At 48.3% G+C, this 19,832-nt stretch overlaps 1 protein-coding gene across 1 annotated transcript in view; it reads right to left on the bottom strand.

The window, feature by feature from the left end:
• LOC109920494 (rho GTPase-activating protein SYDE1-like) overlaps positions 1-19,643 on the bottom strand; it is a 60,802-nt gene extending 41,159 nt beyond the window's left edge. Inside the window, exon 1 of the mRNA XM_048617761.1 lies at positions 19,481-19,643. Coding sequence (XP_048473718.1) covers positions 19,481-19,562 — 82 coding nt within the window. The 5' untranslated portion in view covers positions 19,563-19,643. The remainder of the gene's footprint in view (positions 1-19,480) is intronic.
• Between the last annotated feature and the right edge of the window lie 189 nt (positions 19,644-19,832).

The raw sequence follows: 19,832 nt of genomic DNA, 5'->3' as shown, positions 1-19,832 counted from the left end.
CTGGTCCCCATACGGAGTGTGACTGGTCCCCATACGGAGAGCGACTGCCCCCATACGGAGTGTGACTGGTCCCCATACAGAGAGCGACTGCCCCCATACGGAGAGCGACTGCCCCCATACGGAGTGTGACCGGTCCCCATACAGAGAGTGACTGGTCCCCATACGGACAGCGACCGGTCCCCATACGGAGTGTGACCGGTCCCCATATGGAGTGTGACTGGTCCCCATATGGACAGTGACCAGCACCATGAAGAGAATGACCGCTCCCATACAGCGTGCGATTGGTCCACATACGGACATTGACCAGCCCCATACAGAGTGACCGGTCCCCATATAGTGAGTGACCAGCCCCATACAAAGATTGACCGATCCCCATACAAGGAGTGAACGGTCCCTTACAAGGAGCGACGTGTCCCATATAAGGAGTGACCTGTCCCATACAGAGGCCAGTCCCATATAGAGAGTGGCCAGTCCCATATAGAGAGTGGCCAGTCCCATATAGAGAGTGGCCAGTCCCATACAGATCCCAAAGAGTGACCGGGAGTGACCGGTCCCATACAGGGATTGATTGATCCCAAAGAGCAACCAGTCCCATACAGGGAGTGACCGATCCCAAAGAGTGACTGGTCCCATACAGGGAATGACCAATCCCAAAGAGTGACCGGTCCCATACAGGGAGTGACCAGTCCCATACAGGGAGTGACTGATCCCAAAGAGTGACCGGTCCCATACAGGGAGTGACCGGTCCCATACAGGGAGCAACCGGTACCATATAGAGAGTGACCGGTCCCATACATGGAGTGACCAATCCCATACAGGGAGTGACCAGTCCCATACAGGGAGTGACCGGTCCCATACAGGGAGTGACCGGTCCCATACAGGGAGTGACCGGTCCCATACAGGGAGGTGACCAGTCCCATACAAAGAGGGACCAGCCTCATATGAACAGTGACTGCGACCGCATATGGAGAGTGACCAAGGGCAGCCTTGATGCTCCAGGACCAGAAGGTCTTCAGACCCACTTCTGAAAGCACAGCCCCCTCTCTGTCTGTCTACCTCCATCAACATCGTACCCACTGCATCTCCATAACAGAGTGATATTGTTGCTGGGCCCGGAACCCAGAAAGCTGGAATAAAACTCTGGAAACATCAAGCCCACCATTTAAATTTAAATACAATTCGTTAATAACGTTGTAATAAAATTCTGGACTCTTTAAACAATTATAAAATTACCGGATCTTTGCGAGAAAATAAATTTGCCGTCCTTACCTGGTCTGACCTACATGTGACTCCAGACTCTCAGCAATGGAGTTAAGTCGTAGTTGCCCTGTGAAGCAGTTGCACCCAAATGCAACAAGATCTGAACAAAATACAGGCTTGGGCTGACAAATGGCAAGTAACAGTCATGACACACAAATGCCAGGCTATGACCATCTCCTGTAAGAGATAATTTAACCACTATCCCTTGACATTCAATGGTGTTACCATCACTGAACCCTACTATCAGCATCCTGGGTGTTATCATTGACCAGAAAATCAACTGGGCTCACCACATAAACACAATGGCTACAAGAGCAGGTCAGAAGCTAGGAATACTGTGGCGAGTAACTCACCTCCCGACTCCTCAAAGCCTGTCCGCCATCTGCAAGGCACAAGTCAGGAGTGTGATGGATTATTCCCCACTTGCCTGGATGAGTGCAGCCCCAACAACACTCAAGGAGCTTGACACCATCCAGGATTGTTTGATTGGCACTACATCCAAAAACCACAACCGATACTCAATTGCAGCAGTGTGCATTGTCTAGAAGGTACAGTGGAACAACTCACCAAGGCTCCTTTGACAAGTCCATGGTCACATCCATCTCGAAAGACAAGGACAGCACATACGTGGGAACACCACCACCTTCAAACTTCCCTCCAAGCTACTCACCATTCTGACTTGGAAACATATCACCGTTCCTTCAGTGTCGCTGGGGTCAAAATCCTGGAATTCCCTCCCTAAGGGCACTGTGGGTCAATCTACAGCACATGGATTGCAGCAGTTCAAGAAGGCAGCTCACCCCCACCTTCTCAAGGGCAATAAAAACACTGTGTAACCCGTGATGTCCCATGAATAAATAAACAAGTAAGTTGCTTTGCTCTCAGTATCGGTGTCCTTTTCCAATGACAGTCTTACGACGCAGGCTGGTTTCCAGCACCACTCCCCCAATCACGGACAGGAATTAATGACAGGGTCTTCTGTGCTTGGCAGCTCAGAACAGCAACAAGCTGTTCCTTTCCCCATAAGGCTATCTGAGGAGCTTGGAACTGCTCCCTTAACTAGTGTGCTGCACTTCATTTACTGCACAGTAATATAAAACACAAGGAACAGCAGTGGGGGGGCATTAATATGATCCAGGGCAACATGCAACAGGAATGGAAGCAATTAAATGCTTCCTTTTGACCAGAGGGGGGTTTCACACTCGCCATTAACCCCAGGACTGCTAGAGCTGGTGACGAGAGGTATCCCAGACTGCTGTGGGAAAAACGTGAATGATGGTGACCATGACAACTGTCATCAAATGTCGTTAAGAACCCATTTATTTCACGAATGTCCTTCAGTAAAGGAGCTCCAGCATCCTTACCCGGTCTGGCCTATGTGAGAGTCCAGTCCTACAGCGAGACTCTGAAATGGCCTATCCAGCCAATCAGATCAAGGGGCAATTAGGGATGGGGCAACAAGTGCTAGCCCCGGCAGCATTATTCACATCCCGTAAGTGAACAATTCCATTATTTCCTCCACAGCAACACCTTAGCCAATCATAGTCGACCTGTCAGCTAATTAGCAGCTCTTTCCTCTTGCAATATAAATTGTCGTGATTGGCTGAAATGTGGTATTCTTGTATGTGTCCTGTTCAGTTCAGGACATAAAGCTTCAGTGATGTCTCTCTCTCCCTCTTTCTGTTCAGGACAATTCTGTTTCTGGGTTGCCAACTCAAAGACTTTCTAGCTCCAACATCTCTCCTGAAATACATTATGCTCATGGACATAGCCCACACGAACAACTTGCATTTACGTAGCACCTTTAATGCTGTCATGCATCTAAAGAACTACAAATCAAACAATATTTGATCCTATTCGGCACATCAACAAAAGCTTTGACAAAGAGGTTGGTTTTAAGGGGCATTTTAAAGGGCAAGGTTGGAAGAAAAGAGAGGGGGGTTAAGAAGCTTCAGAGAGGAATTCTAGAGCTTAGGGCTGATGCAACTGAAGTGACAACTGTGACATGGTTAAAATCACTCAGATTGGAGGAGCACAGAAATTGCAGAGAAGTGGGAAGAAAGAGGCAAGGAAGGGGTGTCATTTTAGTGTCGGTCTCTATTCGTTATTAGGTGAGCTATTTGAGGGTGAAGGCATCGCAGTCTATGCTGAGCTTTTTGCTGAGAAATGATTACAAATAAAAACTGACAAATTAATCGTGGGTTCTGTTGTATAAGGTACAGTAGTTAGTCACTGAAAGGATGAACTGACACCACAGGATAGGCTCCAGCTATCAGGTACAACAGACATATAGACAGGGTGCGTCCTGGTACATAGAGATACAGAGAATTGGCTTGACGATAGAAGACAGAGGGTGGTGGTGGAGGGTTGTTTTTTCAAACTGGAGGTCTGTGACCAGTGGTGTGATGCAAGTTTAATTTGGATAAATGTGAGGTACTGCATTTTGGTAAGATAAACAAGGGCAGGGCTTATACAGTTAATGGTAGGGCCCTGGAGAGTGTTGCTGAACAGAGTGCCCTAGGGGTGCAGGTACATAGTTCTTTGAAAGTTGCAGCACAGGTAGACAGGGTGGTTAAGAAAGCATTAAGCAGGCTTGCCTTCGTTGCTCAGACCTTTGAGTATAGGAGTTGGGACGTCAGGTTGAGGTTATACAGGACATTGGTGAGGCCACTTTTACTGTGTACAGTACTGGTCACCCTGTTATAGGAAGATTATAATTAAATTGGAGAGGTTTCAGAAAAGATTTACCACGATGTTACCGGGAATGTAGGGTTTGAGTTATAAGGAGACTCTTTTCACTGGAGCAATAGGAGGTTGAGGGATGACCTTTTAGAGATTTATAAAATCACGAGGGGTGTAAATAAGGTGAATAGCAAAGGTCTTTTCCCCAGAGTAGGGGAGTTCAAAACTTTTTCATACAGAGGGTAGTGCGTGTGTGGAATCAGCTGCCAGAGGAACAGTTACAACATTTAGAAGACATTTGGATAGGTACATAAACGGGAAAGGTTTAGAGGGATATCAGCCAACCGCAGGGAAATGGCACTAGTTTAGTTTTGGAAATTTGGTCGGCATGGACAGGTTGGACCGAAGGGTCTGTTTCCATGCTGGGTTAACTCTATGACAGTGTACGTGTCTGCCCAGCTCTGTGTGGGTGCTGGGTCACTCGGTTAACTTAGCAAGTGGATACCAGTTGATTGCTGCAGGTCAGGTTTTGATAGCATAGACTGTGCCAGTGCAGACAGAGCCAGTGCAAATGGTGCCAGTGTGGGCTGTGCCAGTGCAGACCATGCCGATGTGGGCCGTGCCAGTGCAGGCTATGCCAGTGCGGGCTATGCCAATGTGGGCCGTGCCAGTGCGGGCTGTGCCAGTGCAGACCATGCCGATGTGGGCCGTGCCAGTGCGGGCTATGCCAGTGCAGACCATGCCGATGTGGGCCGTGCCAGTGCGGGCTGTGCCAGTGCAGACCATGTCGATGTGGGCCGTGCCAGTGCAGACCATGCTGATGTGGGCCATGCCAGTGCAGGCCATGCCAGTGCGGGCCATACCAGTGCAGACCATGCCGATGTGGGCCGTGCCAGTGCAGACCATGCCGATGTGGGCTTTGCCAGTGCAGACCATGCCGATGTGGACCGTGCCAGTGCAGACCATGCCGATGTGGGCTGTGCCAGTGCAGACCATGCCAATGTGGATCGTGCCAGTGCAGACCATGCCGATGTGGCTGACACTATGTCTTGGGCCTTGTTATGGTTTGAATCAGTTTTCAGTCTGAACTGCTGCTTTGACTCTGTATCCAAACTTCGAATCCTTCCCAATGGCGTGTTTTTATTGTTTGATTTCTGCAAGCTCAGACCCTCACTTCCCCCTCCTGACAGGTTGATTAACCACACCAGACTGCACCAGCACTCCGGTGACACCCCGGCCCAATACTGAGATGGTGCCCTCGGTCAACATTTCACAATAACAGCTGCTCGAGCCCGAAGCTCATCGACAGATCCCCTCGCTGTTATTCCTGACAGGTACTGAGGCAGCCAGAAAGTGGGATTAGCAATCCACCATTGCAGGCTGGAGCCAACTGTCTACATTGCCAGCATCCACTCAGTGTCCAGATCTTTTCTTTATATTTTGTTGTAGAAACAGGATTAGGCCATTCAGCCCATCAAGCCTGCCTCATTGAACACTTCACTGCCTTTTACCCACCCCATCCCAATAACTCTGTACATTGTTGGCGATCAGAAACCCATCAATCTTTACCTTCAACAGCCCTCTATGGTACAGAATTCCAAAAGTTCACCACCCCAAAGTAAATATTTCTCTCTATCCTGGTCCTAAGTGGCATCCTTTTTTAGTCTTAAATTGTGCTCCATGGCTCAGAATTCCCCAACCCAATCTTACTTGTATCAACCATGTCTATCCCTCTTAAGTATTTTGTCAGTTTCAATGAGATCACCTCTCATTCTTCAAAACTCTGGAGAATACGGGCCCAGTTTGCTTAATCTCTCTCCATAGGGCAGTCCCATCATCCCAGGGACAAAACTGGTGCACCTTCATTGCAATCCTTCTGTGTGAAAAATATCTTTCCTGAGATAAGGAGACCACAATTGCACACAGTACTTCAGCTGCAGTCTAACTAATCTCCTGTAGAACTGATGCCAGACTTCATTACTCCTGTACTAAAATCCACTTGTAACACAGGCTACATTCCATTAGCCTTCCTAATAGCTTGCTGAAGCTGCACATTAGCCTTCAGTTACTTCGTGACAAGGACATCCTGGTTCCTTTCTGCATCTGCACTTTCCAACCTCTCAGCATTTAAGAAATAGTCTTCACATCTGTTTCTCCTACCATAGAAAATGACATTTTCCACATTAGATTCCACCTGAGGATTGTGCAGGGATTTCTGCACTTTTTAAAAAGCATGTAACCTGACCCTCATTGTAAGTGCTGTTTACACAGCTGCTTGTTTAAGCATAAGTGAGAGATGAGTTTGCAGACAAGCTGGAGCCATGGGCTGTGCACAAATGGAGCTTTGGCTGGCAACAGGTAACTGATTGGTCTGTGGAATAGTGACCAGTTCTCGAATGTCAAAGGCCTTCTGCCTGGCAACAAGTATATAATTGGTCCCAGGCGGCTAAACAGCTTGGTAGTGTGAATATATTGGCTGAAAGCAATGAACCTCTGAAGGGGCAGCTACCTTCCCAGCCTTTCCCCACGCATGGTTTTTGTGTCTGTGTCAGGAATGGTGTTAAAAGCAAGCTCCTTCCAGGTCCCTCTAGCTGACATTGGATTTGACGTCATCAGGGAGTTCTCCCTGATGTTCCAGGCAATATTTCTCCTTCAAATTGCGCTTCAGTTCTGAAGAAGTCATACTGGATTCTAAGCATTAACTCTGTTTCTCTCTCCATAGGTGCTGCCAAGCCCGCTAAGTTTCTCTGGCATTCTGACAATCTTAAGAACATTCATTGATTCTGTATCCCTGGCTGGGGCAGAGGATTCCAAAGACTAACAACCGCGAGAGAAAATGATTTTCTCATTTCCACCTTCAATGTAAGACCTCATACATTGTGAATGGTGACCCCTAGTTCTAGTCACCCCCCACATGGGGGCAACATCTTCTCAGCATCCACCATGACATGGTCCCTCGCTATCTTGGGGATGTCAAATAGACCTGTCGTTTCCTCTAAGCTCCAGGCCCAAACTGTCCAATCTTTCTTCAGAAGAGATACTCCCTCATCTCAGGAGTCATTCGAGTGGACATAGTTTCTTGAAAATGGTGTTGAAGATAGATAGGAAAGCAAAGAAGGCATTTGGCACACTTGCCTTCGTTGGTCAGAACATTGAGTATAGGAGTTGGGAGATCATGTTGTGGTTGTACAGGACATTGGTTAGGCCACTATTGGAATACTGGGTTCAATTCTGGTATTCCTGCTATAGAAAGGATATTGTGAAACTTGAAAGGGTTCAGAAAAGATTTACAAGGACATTACTGAGATTGGAGGGTTTGAGCTAGAGGGAGAGGCTGAACAGGCCGGGGCTATTTTCCCTGGAGCATCAGGGGCTGAAGGGTGACCTTATAAAAGTTTATAAAATCATGACAGGCATGGATAGGGTCAACAGGCAAGGTCCTTTCCTCAGGGTAGGGCAGTCCAAAACTAGAGGGCATAGGTTTAAGTTGAGAAGGGAAAGATTTAAAAAGGACCTAAGGAGCAACATTTTCACACAGAGGGCAGTCTGTGTATGGAACGAGCTGCCAGAGGAAGTGGTGGAGGCTGGTACAATTACAACATTTAAAAAGCATCTGGACAGGGACACGAATAGGAAGGGTTTCGATCAACTGCTGGCAAATGGGACTGAGGTGGCATAGTGAAGCACGGTTGCAGCAGTACTGTTGGTTTAGCAGCAGGGACTTGAAGCATTGGGGTGGAGCAGCCCAGATCCAGGCCCAAGGGAACTGTTCCAAAGACCACCTAACATTATTGAGATAAGACTATAAGATGAACTTCATTGTTTTATTTTTCTGGCTCTACATTCTGCATCTTGGTTTATTTTCTGTGTTTTAAGGTGGGTGCCAGAGAGCAGCGACACCAAACAACACTTTTCACTGCATTTGTAATAAATATACTAGACAACAAATAAATCAAATCAGATCAAATTAGATCAGTTAGGATATTTGTTTGGCACAGATGTATTGGACTGAAGGGTCTATTTCCATGCTGTATAACTTTATGACTCTGAACTTTCTCAGATCTGCTTCCAATGCAATTACATTGTTTCTTAAATAGGGAGACCAAAGCTGTACGTTGACCTGTCTGTGTTTCTAACATCAAGAGGCACGGTCTCCCACCTGGGTAATATATTGATTAGAACCCAGTTTTGCAACAGAGATAATTCCAAAGCGGTAGCCCCTGCAATGTGGGCATTGCTGCCTGATGCTGTGTTTGCTGAGAGGTGCAAATTGATTGTATCTCAAACATACTGACCAAAGACAAGCTTGCTCGATCGACAAGATGAGATCGTTAACTCGAGCAGAAACCTGGACAGCGCCCAATATTCAGGGCTTTTAAATGAGAAGGGTCAAAATGAAGAACGTTTAATCAATGTTCACATTTGACCTACATCCAGATTGAAAAGCTTCAGTCAGGAAATATTAACTTTGTGCACATTTATGGACATACACACAGCTATTTTTTCCCCCATGATTACACTGTTTCAAAATAACGGGGCTCCCATTTGGGATGGAAATGGGGATTTTCTTTCCTCTCGTGGTCTTTTACAGATCATTGGGGATTCTTAAGGCCGAGGTTGATAGATTCCTGACTAACGAAGCACTCAATTGTTTTTGCGGGTTAGCAAAAAAGAACAAAGGACACACAATCAGAGCAGCAGTATCTAAGCTAATAGCAGAGCAGGCGAGGGGCCGAAGGGTCTCAATATGCTTCTTGTTTGTGTATGATAGAATCTGATTGAGAGTTAATCAGACTGTAATTGCAACCTTCCACCAGTAGAGGGAGTCATTACAGTGTGACACGTTTACATAGGAAATTCTATTATAAAAATGTATAGACTGCTCAAGTCTAAAATGGGGAGCAAGCTACACGTAATGTTTGATCCAATTACCCCACCTAACCTGGCAAAACTGATCTGTTTTTGAACAATAGTTTAGAAGTGAAATAGCTAGGGACATTTTCTACGCTATCTCAGCAATTTTGGTGTTATTTTAAACACACTTGCGCTTTCCATGCATCAAGCCAGTTTGGAGTTCTAGACAGACTGTGTTGAATAGCAAAGGACTTGTGATGAACTGAAAAGACAAGCTTGCATTTATATAGCACCTTTTCACAACCTCAGGTCTTCGCAAAAATAAAATTAAAAAACTGAACCTTCGGTTAGACTACCATTGGAAGACAATAAGTTTCCATACTGTAGAAAGGATATACAGGGACAGGAGAAGGGAAAAGATGATTCCGGAATATGGTGGCTGAACTGGGAGGATAGACTTGTCAGGAAAGGCTGACTCCTTTCTGGAAGAAGTGAAGGCCAAGTAGAGCCCTTTAAGATTATAGGATCATAGAATCTCAACTGGGTGGAAGTAGGCCATTCAGCCCATCGAGTCCATGCTGGCCCTCTGAAGAACATCCCACCCACACCCACCCCCACCACTCTACCCTATCCCTGCATTTTCCATGGTTAACCCACCTTGCCTGCACACTATGGACAATTTCTCATGACCAACCCACCTAACCTGCACACCTTTGGACTGTGGGAGGAAACTGGAGCACCCGGACGAAACCCACACAGACGCGGGGAGAACATACAAATTCCACACAGACTGTCGCCTGAAGGTGGAGTCGAACCCAGGTCCCTGGTGCTGTAGGCCACAGTGCTAACCACTGAGCCACCGTGATGACCCAAGTTGATAATTGCACTCGGGCCAGGTAGGAGCCAGGCAGATTTAGGAAAGGGTTTGATCAGGGTAGACAGAGAGAAAATGCTTCCACTTAGTGGTGTTGAGGTGGGGAAAAGCTCTCCAAATCCAGAAAGCACAATTGGAATGCCGCCACTGATAAATTCAATCGGGATTTCAGGAAAAACGTCTCTGCCTGGAAAGTGGTGAGTGAAGCCTAGGCCTGTCCAACCTTTCCTCATAAAACACCATCAGGTATCAACCTCATAAACCTGCTCTGTGTTGATTCCAGTGTATTTACACCTTTCTGTAAATGTGGAAGCCTGTACCGTACACAGGACACCAGACGTGGCTTTACCTGTGCCCTGTATAATTGATGCATAATCTCCCTGCTTTGTGTTCAATTCCCCTCGCAATAAGTTATAAATGTCCTAATTATTTGCTGTGCCTGTGTAATTAAGGGGAAGCAACGGTGTAGTGGTAATGTCACTGGGCTAGTAATGCAGAATTCCAGGCCAAAGGTCTGGACACATGGGTTTGAATCCCACCAAGGCAAGACGGTGAAATCTGAATTCAGTCAAACCTACAAGGAACAGTTGGCCTAATGGTTTTCTTAACATGGCCCAGTGACCTAGCCAGCAACGCCCACATGCAATGTTTAAAAAAAACCTTTTGTCGTTCACACACCATGACACCCACATCCCTTCTGCATCTCAGAACTCTACAACTTCTCACCATTTACATGATATGTTTCTTTTTGTTCATTCTTCCTTCAAAAGTGAACAATGCTGCACTCGGTAAATACATCTACCAAGGACAGCAAACAGTTTCACACCTCAACTAGTTTGTCTTATCTGAAATACTGATAAGGACTGATGTCCAAGGAGGTCCGTGCAGAATGGACTAGATGCTATATAACCATTCTAAACACAAAGAACTGGAGTAGGGGTAGGCCATTCGGCCCCGCAAGCCTGCTCTGCCCGTCAATAGGATCACAGCATTCTCAACTCTGACTCCCTCGTCAACCAGAAATCCGCACACATCCAAGGTTGAGTTACCCAGCGCTGGGCAATAAAAGCACAGTACTGCCCTGCTGGATGTCTGAAACACTAACACAAACTGCCAGCGAGACTCAGCAGGTCTGGCAGTGCCTAGGGAGAGAGGGGAGGAGTTAGGTATATGGTTACACTGTGTGGAGTGGAAGAACATAGCAGGCCAGGCAGCATTAAAGGAGCAGGAAAGTTGATGTTTTGGGTTGGGACCCTTCTTAAGTTCAGTATATTCTTCTTTGGGATGACACAGAAAGAGAATTCCAAATGCTCTTGATTCTCTGGCTGGAGGTAACACCTCCCTGGAGGTAACACCTCCCTGTCTCCGCCATAACCAGCAGAGACCCCTTATTCTGAAACTCACCCCTTAGTTCTAGATAACCCCACAAAGGGAAACATCCTCTCAGCATCTACCATGTCAAGGGCCTCTCAGAATCATTTAAATTTAAATAAGGTTAATTCTCCTTCTTTCTAACCATGATGTGTGTACGCTCTACAGCTTACGAAGCGTCTGTGCTTAAGTAATTTAAGAGACCGGCCCTCCAGTTCCTCATACATGACTTTCTGCACATGCAGATCTGAAGGAGTTGACCAGGGCGGCACGGTGGCTCAGTGGTGCCTCATACTGCCAGGGACCCGGGTTTGATTCCAGCCTCGGGTGACTATCTGTGTGGAGTTGTCTGCATAGGTTTCCTCCAGGTGCTCCAGTTTACCCTCACAGTCCCAAAGATGTGCAGGGTTGGTGGGTTAGCCAAGGTTAACATGGGGCGATGGGGTGGATTTGAGTGGGCTTCTCTTCAGTGGGTCAGTACAGACTCGGTGGGCTGAATGGCCTCTTTCTGCGCTATAGGGATTTTACGACTTGTGCACCAGTAGAAAATATGAGGAAGTTGAGATCTGGGGTGGATCAGCCACGATCTTGTTGTATGGTGGGTCAGGATTGAGCAGTTGAATGGAAAAGTATGCACACAGCTCAGAAGCATTCTCCATTCCATCGCCCATGTGCCCGACATTCCTGCTCCAGTTCATTGTATCTTCCCGCATTCCCTTCAGTCACAGGCCTGGCAATACCACTAGATCAAAAAAGACTCGAAGCCAGGATAAATTAACCGCTTGCGTGCGGCCAGGTAAACAGTCAGCTGTGGGCAAGGCCGATACACCTCATTACACTGAGGGTAACATGTCAATCAGTGGGTCCCACACACATACTCATTCATTGGCTCCTGACTGCACCCTGACAGAGGGGCCTCTGTTTGATGGCCCTAGGTTCACCCCCACCATCCCTGCAACTCATAAACGAAGCCTTCATCATCCCCACCATACCACCACCCCACACATCCCCCGCCCCTGCTCGTGGGGTTTTCCAGACAGGAGTCTCACCGGAAACATCTTCCTTGGGCACAGGCAGATATTAATCAGCGTCAGTGCCCCTGCAGCACCCAACAACATCCTGCATTCACACGGTGCCTGGAAGTTAATAAAACAACCCAACAATGTTTCACCGCGGCACTGTCAAACACCAAGGCAGTTCGCCACCACCTTCTCCAGGGCAATTATGGACGAGCAACAAATATCAGCCTAGCCAGCAATGCCCCCTTGCAAAAATACAGTATATCTTTAAAAAAAAACACTGAGCCACATAAGGAGGTATCAGTGATAGTAGGCTCGGTCAAAGGACATACAAAATAGGACAAAGAGTAGGGCCACTCAGCCCATCAAGTCTCCCCTGCCAGTCAACAAGATCCTGGCTGACCTACCCCAGGCCTCAGCCTGTCAGATCCCCCAATTCCTCGAAAATAAAACTTGATCCACTAGATCGTATCTAAAGGATCATCTTGAAGGAGGGGAGAGACAGGTAGAGGGGTTTTGGAGGTGGTGGTTAAATCTTAACCCTACATTTTAAAGCCTGGGCCAAAGCAGGCCAGCGAGAACAGGAGGGGTGGGTGAACAGGATGCAATACAGGAGTTAGGGAAGATAGTGTTAGAACAAATCGACTGAACACTTCCTGAATACTCTGCGATAACATTCACACTGAGCTGTCTGGAAAACTGCCTGAGTCAAGCCTGTATAGAGGGGCTGAATAGACAACTCTGGGAACACGAGCTGGGCGTTTTCATTTTGAGTTTTTAAAAAGACGTCTCCGCTGACTCCTCACAACGATTTCCCCTCCCGCTGCCAGGACAACTAGTAGGGCTAGGGCAAGGACTCCCCCCGCCCAGGCCTAAACGGGGCTTGGTACCGTGAAGAGTCATACGCACGGAAGCAGACCCTTCAGCCCAACTCGTCCATGCTGACCAGATATCCCAATCTGACCTATTCCCATTCGTCAGCATTTGGCCCATATCCCTCTAAATCCTTCCTATTCATATACCTATCTAGATGCCTTTTAAATGTTGTATTGTACCAGCCTCCACCACATCCTCTGGCAGCTTGTTCCATACATGCACCACCCTCTGTGTTAAAAAGTTGCCCCTTGGATCCCTTTTATATTTTTCCCCTCTCACCTTAAACTATGCCCTGTAGTTCCGGACTCTCCTACCCTGGGAAAACACCTTATTGATACCAAGGCATTGTTGTGAACTTTGGCCAAATGTTGCTGATAATCCCAACACAAGACATGCCACTGTGCCTGCCACTACACCCAGTGTGGGCTCTGTGACAAACTGATGTGCCACAGGAATGCCAAACAAAAAGCTAACAGACTTCCCTACCGATTGATAGACTGGAGTCAATTCACCAATCTCCACCCCCCACCACACAGCTCCCCCCGCCCTCCAATCCCCACCATCTCCAAAATTCTTTTCTCAAGCAAAGCAAGAAAGTATTTATAAAGGCTGCGGGTGAAAAAAATGTTGTCATTCCCCCTGACAATTTTACAGTGTTCTGGGGAGATTGGCCTTCAAATTACGGTGCCAGTAGGGAACGATTGAAATACCGAGTCCCCCTGCTCATTTCTGGGGCAGCCCAAATTCAAGACAAACCCTAAATATTTTGCAAACGGCAAACAGGATGGGGCCGTAAAGGGGATGTCACTGAGGATGCGAACCCACTACTCTGGCACGGTCAGAAAGCTCTGCAGCTAAAACGCATGTTTTTTTTTTCTTGTTTCTGTTGTCGTTCAGAGAGAGGGATCAGATGCCTCCGAATGTCACTGTCCTGTCCCCTCTCCTACCAGTTTGAAAGGCAGCAGCACACCCATTGCTCAGACTGTAACCTCAAACACATTCCTGAGCTGCTCACTGTCGCTCCAAGTCAGTCAAATGGATTATCAGCCGTCCCCGCTTTAAAAAAATGTAAATATAGCTCCTGCTGCAGCGGTGGATGCTCACTGTTTGAAAAGGCCCACTTCACTGCAAACATTTCTTGGGAGTTGCTCGCCCCCTCCTCTCCCACTGACGCCCGCTGGGCAGAGTAAAAATAAACACTATGGAAAAAACAGTCACACTGGAGCCCTTCCAGCCAGTCCCCAATCCTTTCAAAAACTGTCCTGCAAAATTCCTGCCTCTCCATTGCACAGCACTAAATGACAGCAGAGAACAGAGGAAAAGGAATCTTTCTGATTCAGATTCTTGGGGTTTGAAACATTCACGTTTCAGTCTAGATACAGATTTAAAGTCGAACAAAGCAGACATCAGCTTGACTAACCTCCCGCCTCCCGCACCCCACACAGCAAAACAACACCCTTTCTCAATTTTAATTGCAAAGACTCATCAGCGACTCTCACAGGCTTTAAATGTTCCTTCGGGCACAGTGGCAGCAGTGTATGCCATCTACATGATGCACTGCAGAAATTCACCAAAGATCCTCAGACCGCACCTTCCAAACCCACAACCACTTCCACCAAGAAGGACAAGGGCAGCAGATACATGGGAGCCCCTGCAAATTCCCTTTCGAGCTACTCACCATCCTAACTTGGAAATATATCGCCGTTCCTTTGCTGTCACCAGGTCAAAATCCTGGTACTCCCTCCCTAACAGCACTATGGGTGCCACTCCACCACATGGTCTGCAGCAATTCAAGAAGGCACCGCACCGCCACCTTCTCAAGGGGCAATCATGAGATAAACAAGATGAAGGGCAATGAACAATCCCCAAGCCAGCAATCCCCACTCCCAGGGATAAATTAAACAACAAGAATTTCAGGGATCAGGTTCCCAGGATCAGACCATAAGATATGGAGCAGAATTAGGCCATTCAGCCCATCAAGTCTGCTCTGCCATTTGATCACAGCTTATATGTTTCTCAACCTTATTCTCCTGCCCCCTCCCTTAACCCTTCAGCCCCTTACTATTCAAGAACCTATTTGTCTCTGTCTTAAAGATACTCAATGACTTGACCTCCACAGCGTTCTGTGACAATGAGTTCCACAGATTAACCACTCTCCGGCTGAAGAAATTCCTCTTCACCTCAGTCCCTTCACTCTGAGGCTGTGCCTTTGGGCTCTAGTCTCTCCTAGTATCAAAAGCATCTTCGCCGTGTCCACTCTATCCAGGCCTCTCAGTATTCTGTACGTTTCATTCCACCACCACCAACACCAATACCACCACCACGCCCCACTCCCCCACTGTCCTCATCCTTCTAAACTCCGGCAAGTTCAGACCCAGAGGCCTCAAGTGTTCCACATATGACAACCTCTTCATCCCCAGGGTAAACTTTCTTGTAAACTTTCTCTGGACCCGTTCCAAGGCCTACACATCCTTCCTTAGATACTGGGCCCGGAACTGCCTGTAATATTCCAAATACAGTCTGATCAGAGCCTTATACAGCCTCAGCAGTACATCCCTGCTCTTGTATTCTAGGCCTCTCAAAATGAATGCTAACATTGTATTTGGGTTCCTGAACCTGCATGTTAAAACATAAGAGAATCCTGAACTAGGACTAAGTGCTTTTGTGCTTCTGATTTGTGAAGCCTTTCCTCATTGAGAAAATAGATTATGCCTTTGCCCACTCTCCGAGCCTGTCCAGTCCTTCTGCAGCCTCCCCGCTTCCGAAATGCCACTTACTCCTCCATCTATCTTGGTGACATCAGCAAACTTAGCAACAATGCCCTCAGTTCCTTCATCCGAACCATTAATATAGAACGTGAATAGTTGTGTGTTCCCAACACCGACCCCTGCAGAACTTCACTAAGTCACCAACTGCCATCCTGAGAAAGACTCCTTTATCCCCATTCTCTGCCTTCTGCCAGTTAGCCAATCCTCCATCCATGCCAATACCTGGCCCCTTACACTCATCTTATCTAGCAGCTTCCTGTGCAGTCCTTTGTCAAAGACCTTCTGGAAATCCAAATGGATCACGTCCACTGGCTCTCCTTTGTCTAACTTTCTCATTACCTCCTCAACAAATTCTAACAAATTAGTTAGGCACGACCTCCCCTTGATGCAGCCATGCTGACTCAGCCCTACTTTACCATGCACTTCTAAGTACTCCGCTATCCCATCCTTAATGATGGACTCTAAAATCTTACCAACGGCCGAGGTCAGGCTAATTGACCTATAGTTTCCTGTCTTCTGCCCCCTTCCCTTCTTAAATAGGGGTGTTACGTTAGCCTTTTCCCAGTCCTCTGACACACTCCATAACTCTAGTGATTCCTGAAAGATCACGCCAATGCCTCTATAATCTCCTCAGCTACCTCCTTCAGAATTCTGGGGTATAGTCCATCTGGTCCAGATTATTTATCCATCTTTACACCTTTCAGCTTCACCAGCATCTCCTCCTTAGTGATGGCCACTGCACTCACCCCTGTCCCTGACTTCCTCAAAGTTCTGGTATGCTGATGGCGTCTCCTACTGTGAAAACTGATGCAAAGTAGTTATTCAGCTCCTCTACTTCTTTGTTCCCCGTTATGACTTCTGCAGCTTCATTTTGCAGCAGTCTAATGTCGACTCTTGCCTCCTTCTTACCTTTTATGTATTAAAAAACTCTTGCAATCTTTTTTTATATTACTAGCTCACCCTCATATTTTATCTTCTCCGCTCCCCCACCCCGCTTATTGTTCTCTTTTAGTTATCCTCTGCTTGCTTTTAAAGGCTTCCCACTCATCTTTACCACATTGCATGTTTTTTTTGGCTTTTATGCTGCTCCTGATTTCCCCTGTTAGCCATGGTTGCTTCGTGTTCCCCTTGGAATGCTTCTTCTTCATTGGAATGAATTTCTGCTGCACCTCCCGAACTACCCCTAGAAACGCCTGCCAGCCCTGCTCCACTGTCTTCACTGTTAGGCTCCCCTTCCAATCAATTCGATTGCCCCTTAACATCTCAACTGACATAAGTGCAACCTCTCTCTTGTGTTTACACTTCCCAAATTCAGATACAATCCAAACCAACAGTTCCAAATGCTGCTGATTGTTCACCCATTATTATTACTGAGCGAACGCTAATCTCCAAGGCTAGGTGATAGCCTCAGCAGTTGTTGAGTTTAATGTGATGAGTCTGTCACTTTGTTTGGAGAGGGAACATTCCTTAGGAATGTGCAGCATCGTATCTCTCTCTCTCTCTGTATAAGGACAGTCAGGGTGTGGTACTGAGGTCCCAGCAGTGGTGGCAAACTGCCCAGGGTCCCTAACCCTGAATCTGCTTAGCAAGCCCTACTCTTGCTCTCTTAAACGTTTAATTTGATGTTTACCCATTAACCTACAGTAAGACAGGGTGGCACAGTGGCTCAGTGGTTAGCACTGCTGCCTCACAGCGCCAGGGACCCGGGTTCGATTCCACCCTCGGGCGACTGTCTGTGTGGAGTTTGCACATTCTCCCCGTGTCTGCATGAGTTCCTTCCAGGTGCTCCAGTTTCCTCCCACAGTCCAAAGATGTGCAGGCTAGGTGCATTGGCCATATTAAATTGTCCCATGACGTGCAGGCTAGGTAGATTAGCCATGGGAATTACAGGGACAGGGTAGGGGGTTGGGCCTGGATGGGATGCTCTTCAGAGGGTTGGTGTGGACTCAATGAGCTGAATGGCCTGCTTCCACACTGCAGGGATTCTATGACACCCCCCCAACCCCCATTCAGCTGCACCCAACAACTGATGGCAAATATGGCTTTGATCTTCTCTCCCTCTCCTTCACCCGCTCTTCATTCCTCAACTCTGCCAACCCAGGAATCAGTCTGATAAAACGGTGTAGAGCTGGATGAACACAGCAGGCCGAGCAGGAAAGCTGACGTTTTCCTGTTCTACACCTTGTTATCTTAGATTCTCCAGCATCGGCAGTTCCTACTATCAGTCTGATAAATCTTTGTTGCATTCCGTCCAATAGCCAGAATGTCCTTCCTCAAACAAGGAGACCAAACCTGCACACAGTACGCCAGGTGTGGTCTCACCAAAGCCCTGTATAATTACAGGGAGACATCCCTGATCCTGTGCTCGAATCCCCTCGCCATGAAGGACAACATACTATTTAGTGGCCTCACTGCCTGGTGCATCTGCATGGACTAGCTCGCTTTGACATCAAGGCAGCTTAGGACTGACTCTGTGTGGCCCCACAGCAGCCTTCATTGAAAGAGCACCCTGTCCAGAATCTTAACCGAAACGAGAGGCTGTGCATGATATTGGAGGCCAATAAATTCAGCCCCAGAGAACACAGTTCACAGGCTGCACTGTGATCACAGGGAACACAATTGCAGGGAGCAACGTAAGTTCTGTATTGTTCTGCCCGGTCACCATGCAGTAGGACAACAGCATTAAAGTCTCATTGCATCGAAATCTCCAGCAAACTACAAACAACACTGACTTGTTAAAACGTCGCAGGCCTAGATATTGCTGCACTTCCATCATAGCATTTCCTTAAGCATCAAATGCAGTCACAGCTCAAAGCCAGAGGCCAGTCACAGACACAAAGCTGGCCTGTTTAATACACACATTCCCCGGCAGATACCATCAGTGTAAGCCACTCTCTCACTTGCAGGCCTCTCTTCCCTTCACCCCCTCCACCGCCAAGGTTTATCCTCAGGCCCCCTCCCCACACCTACCTCCCTACCTCCTGCTCTCTATTGCTTCCTCTCAGCCTGACAGTGCTGTGCTCCCTCAATCCTCCCAACCCCCATCACCAATCTGCCGCATTTCAGTCTGCTGTCTCCCCCCTTACTCATTGTCCCCCTCCATCACTATTCATCCTCCATCATGCTCCTTCCTCCTCACTCATCTCACCATTTTTCCTCCCTTGTTTCCTCCTCTCCCTCCCTGCCCTGCCATCCACATACCTCTACCCATCTTATGCTCCCCCTCCCCTGCTCTCCTTCATCATCCTGTTGCCTTCTCCCTCACCACTTTCCTACCATCACTCCTCCTCCATTCTCCCTCACCCGCTCCCTGAACTCACCCTAATGACCATTTCCTTCTGTTCACCTTCTCCTCCTTTCCTTCCTATTCCTCTTCTCTCGCCTACACCCCCTCCCTCACCTTTCCCTCCCTATCACCAGTCTCTGCCCTCACCTCAAACTCCTCTCCCTCCCTCCTCACACTCAGCTCCCTCTCCTTCACCCACCTCTTACAGTCCCTCACAACTCCCTCATTTCCTCAGCCTCCTCTCTCTCTCACCCTCCAAATCTCATCCCTTCCTCCACCATCACACACTGTCCTTCCTCCATCACCTCCTCCTCACCTCCCTCACCCCCTTCCCTCAAGCCCTCCTCCCTCCATTCTCCCCGCCCTCCCCCCCTCCCCCCCTCCCCTCAAGCCCTCCTCCCTCCTCCCTCCGCCCTCTCCTTCCCTCCATTCTCCCCGACCTCCCCACCTCCCTCCCTCCATTCTCCCCGACCTCCCCACCTCCCGGTACCTTCACTCCGGCCGCTTTTTAAACTTTTCCTCCTCCTGGCCCGGAGTTTGGCGAAAGTTTTGCGAAGTAGCGGTTCGGCCATGGCCGGGGCTGCGGGAGGGGCTCTCTCTCTCTCTCTCCCTGTGTGTGTGTGCCCGCCCCCCGGGTGTCGGTGACCGGGACACGGAGCAGGCTGCACTCTCCCCCCCTCGCTCTCTCTCGGTCACCCCCCACCGCCCGCCCAGCAGCGCGCCGCCGCCGCCGCCGCGATCCTCCTCCTGCAGCCGCCTGCTCAGCGCCAGCGTATTCCCGCCCCGGGGGTGGGGGGAGAAACAAGGGGAGAACCCCCCCCCGCCCCTGGCCCTGCCCCCCC

The sequence above is a fragment of the Rhincodon typus genome, chromosome 38 (genome assembly GCF_021869965.1).
Source record: "Rhincodon typus isolate 14 chromosome 38, sRhiTyp1.1, whole genome shotgun sequence".
NCBI lineage: Eukaryota > Metazoa > Chordata > Chondrichthyes > Orectolobiformes > Rhincodontidae > Rhincodon > Rhincodon typus.
This window is presented reverse-complemented; position numbering and strand designations above follow the sequence as displayed.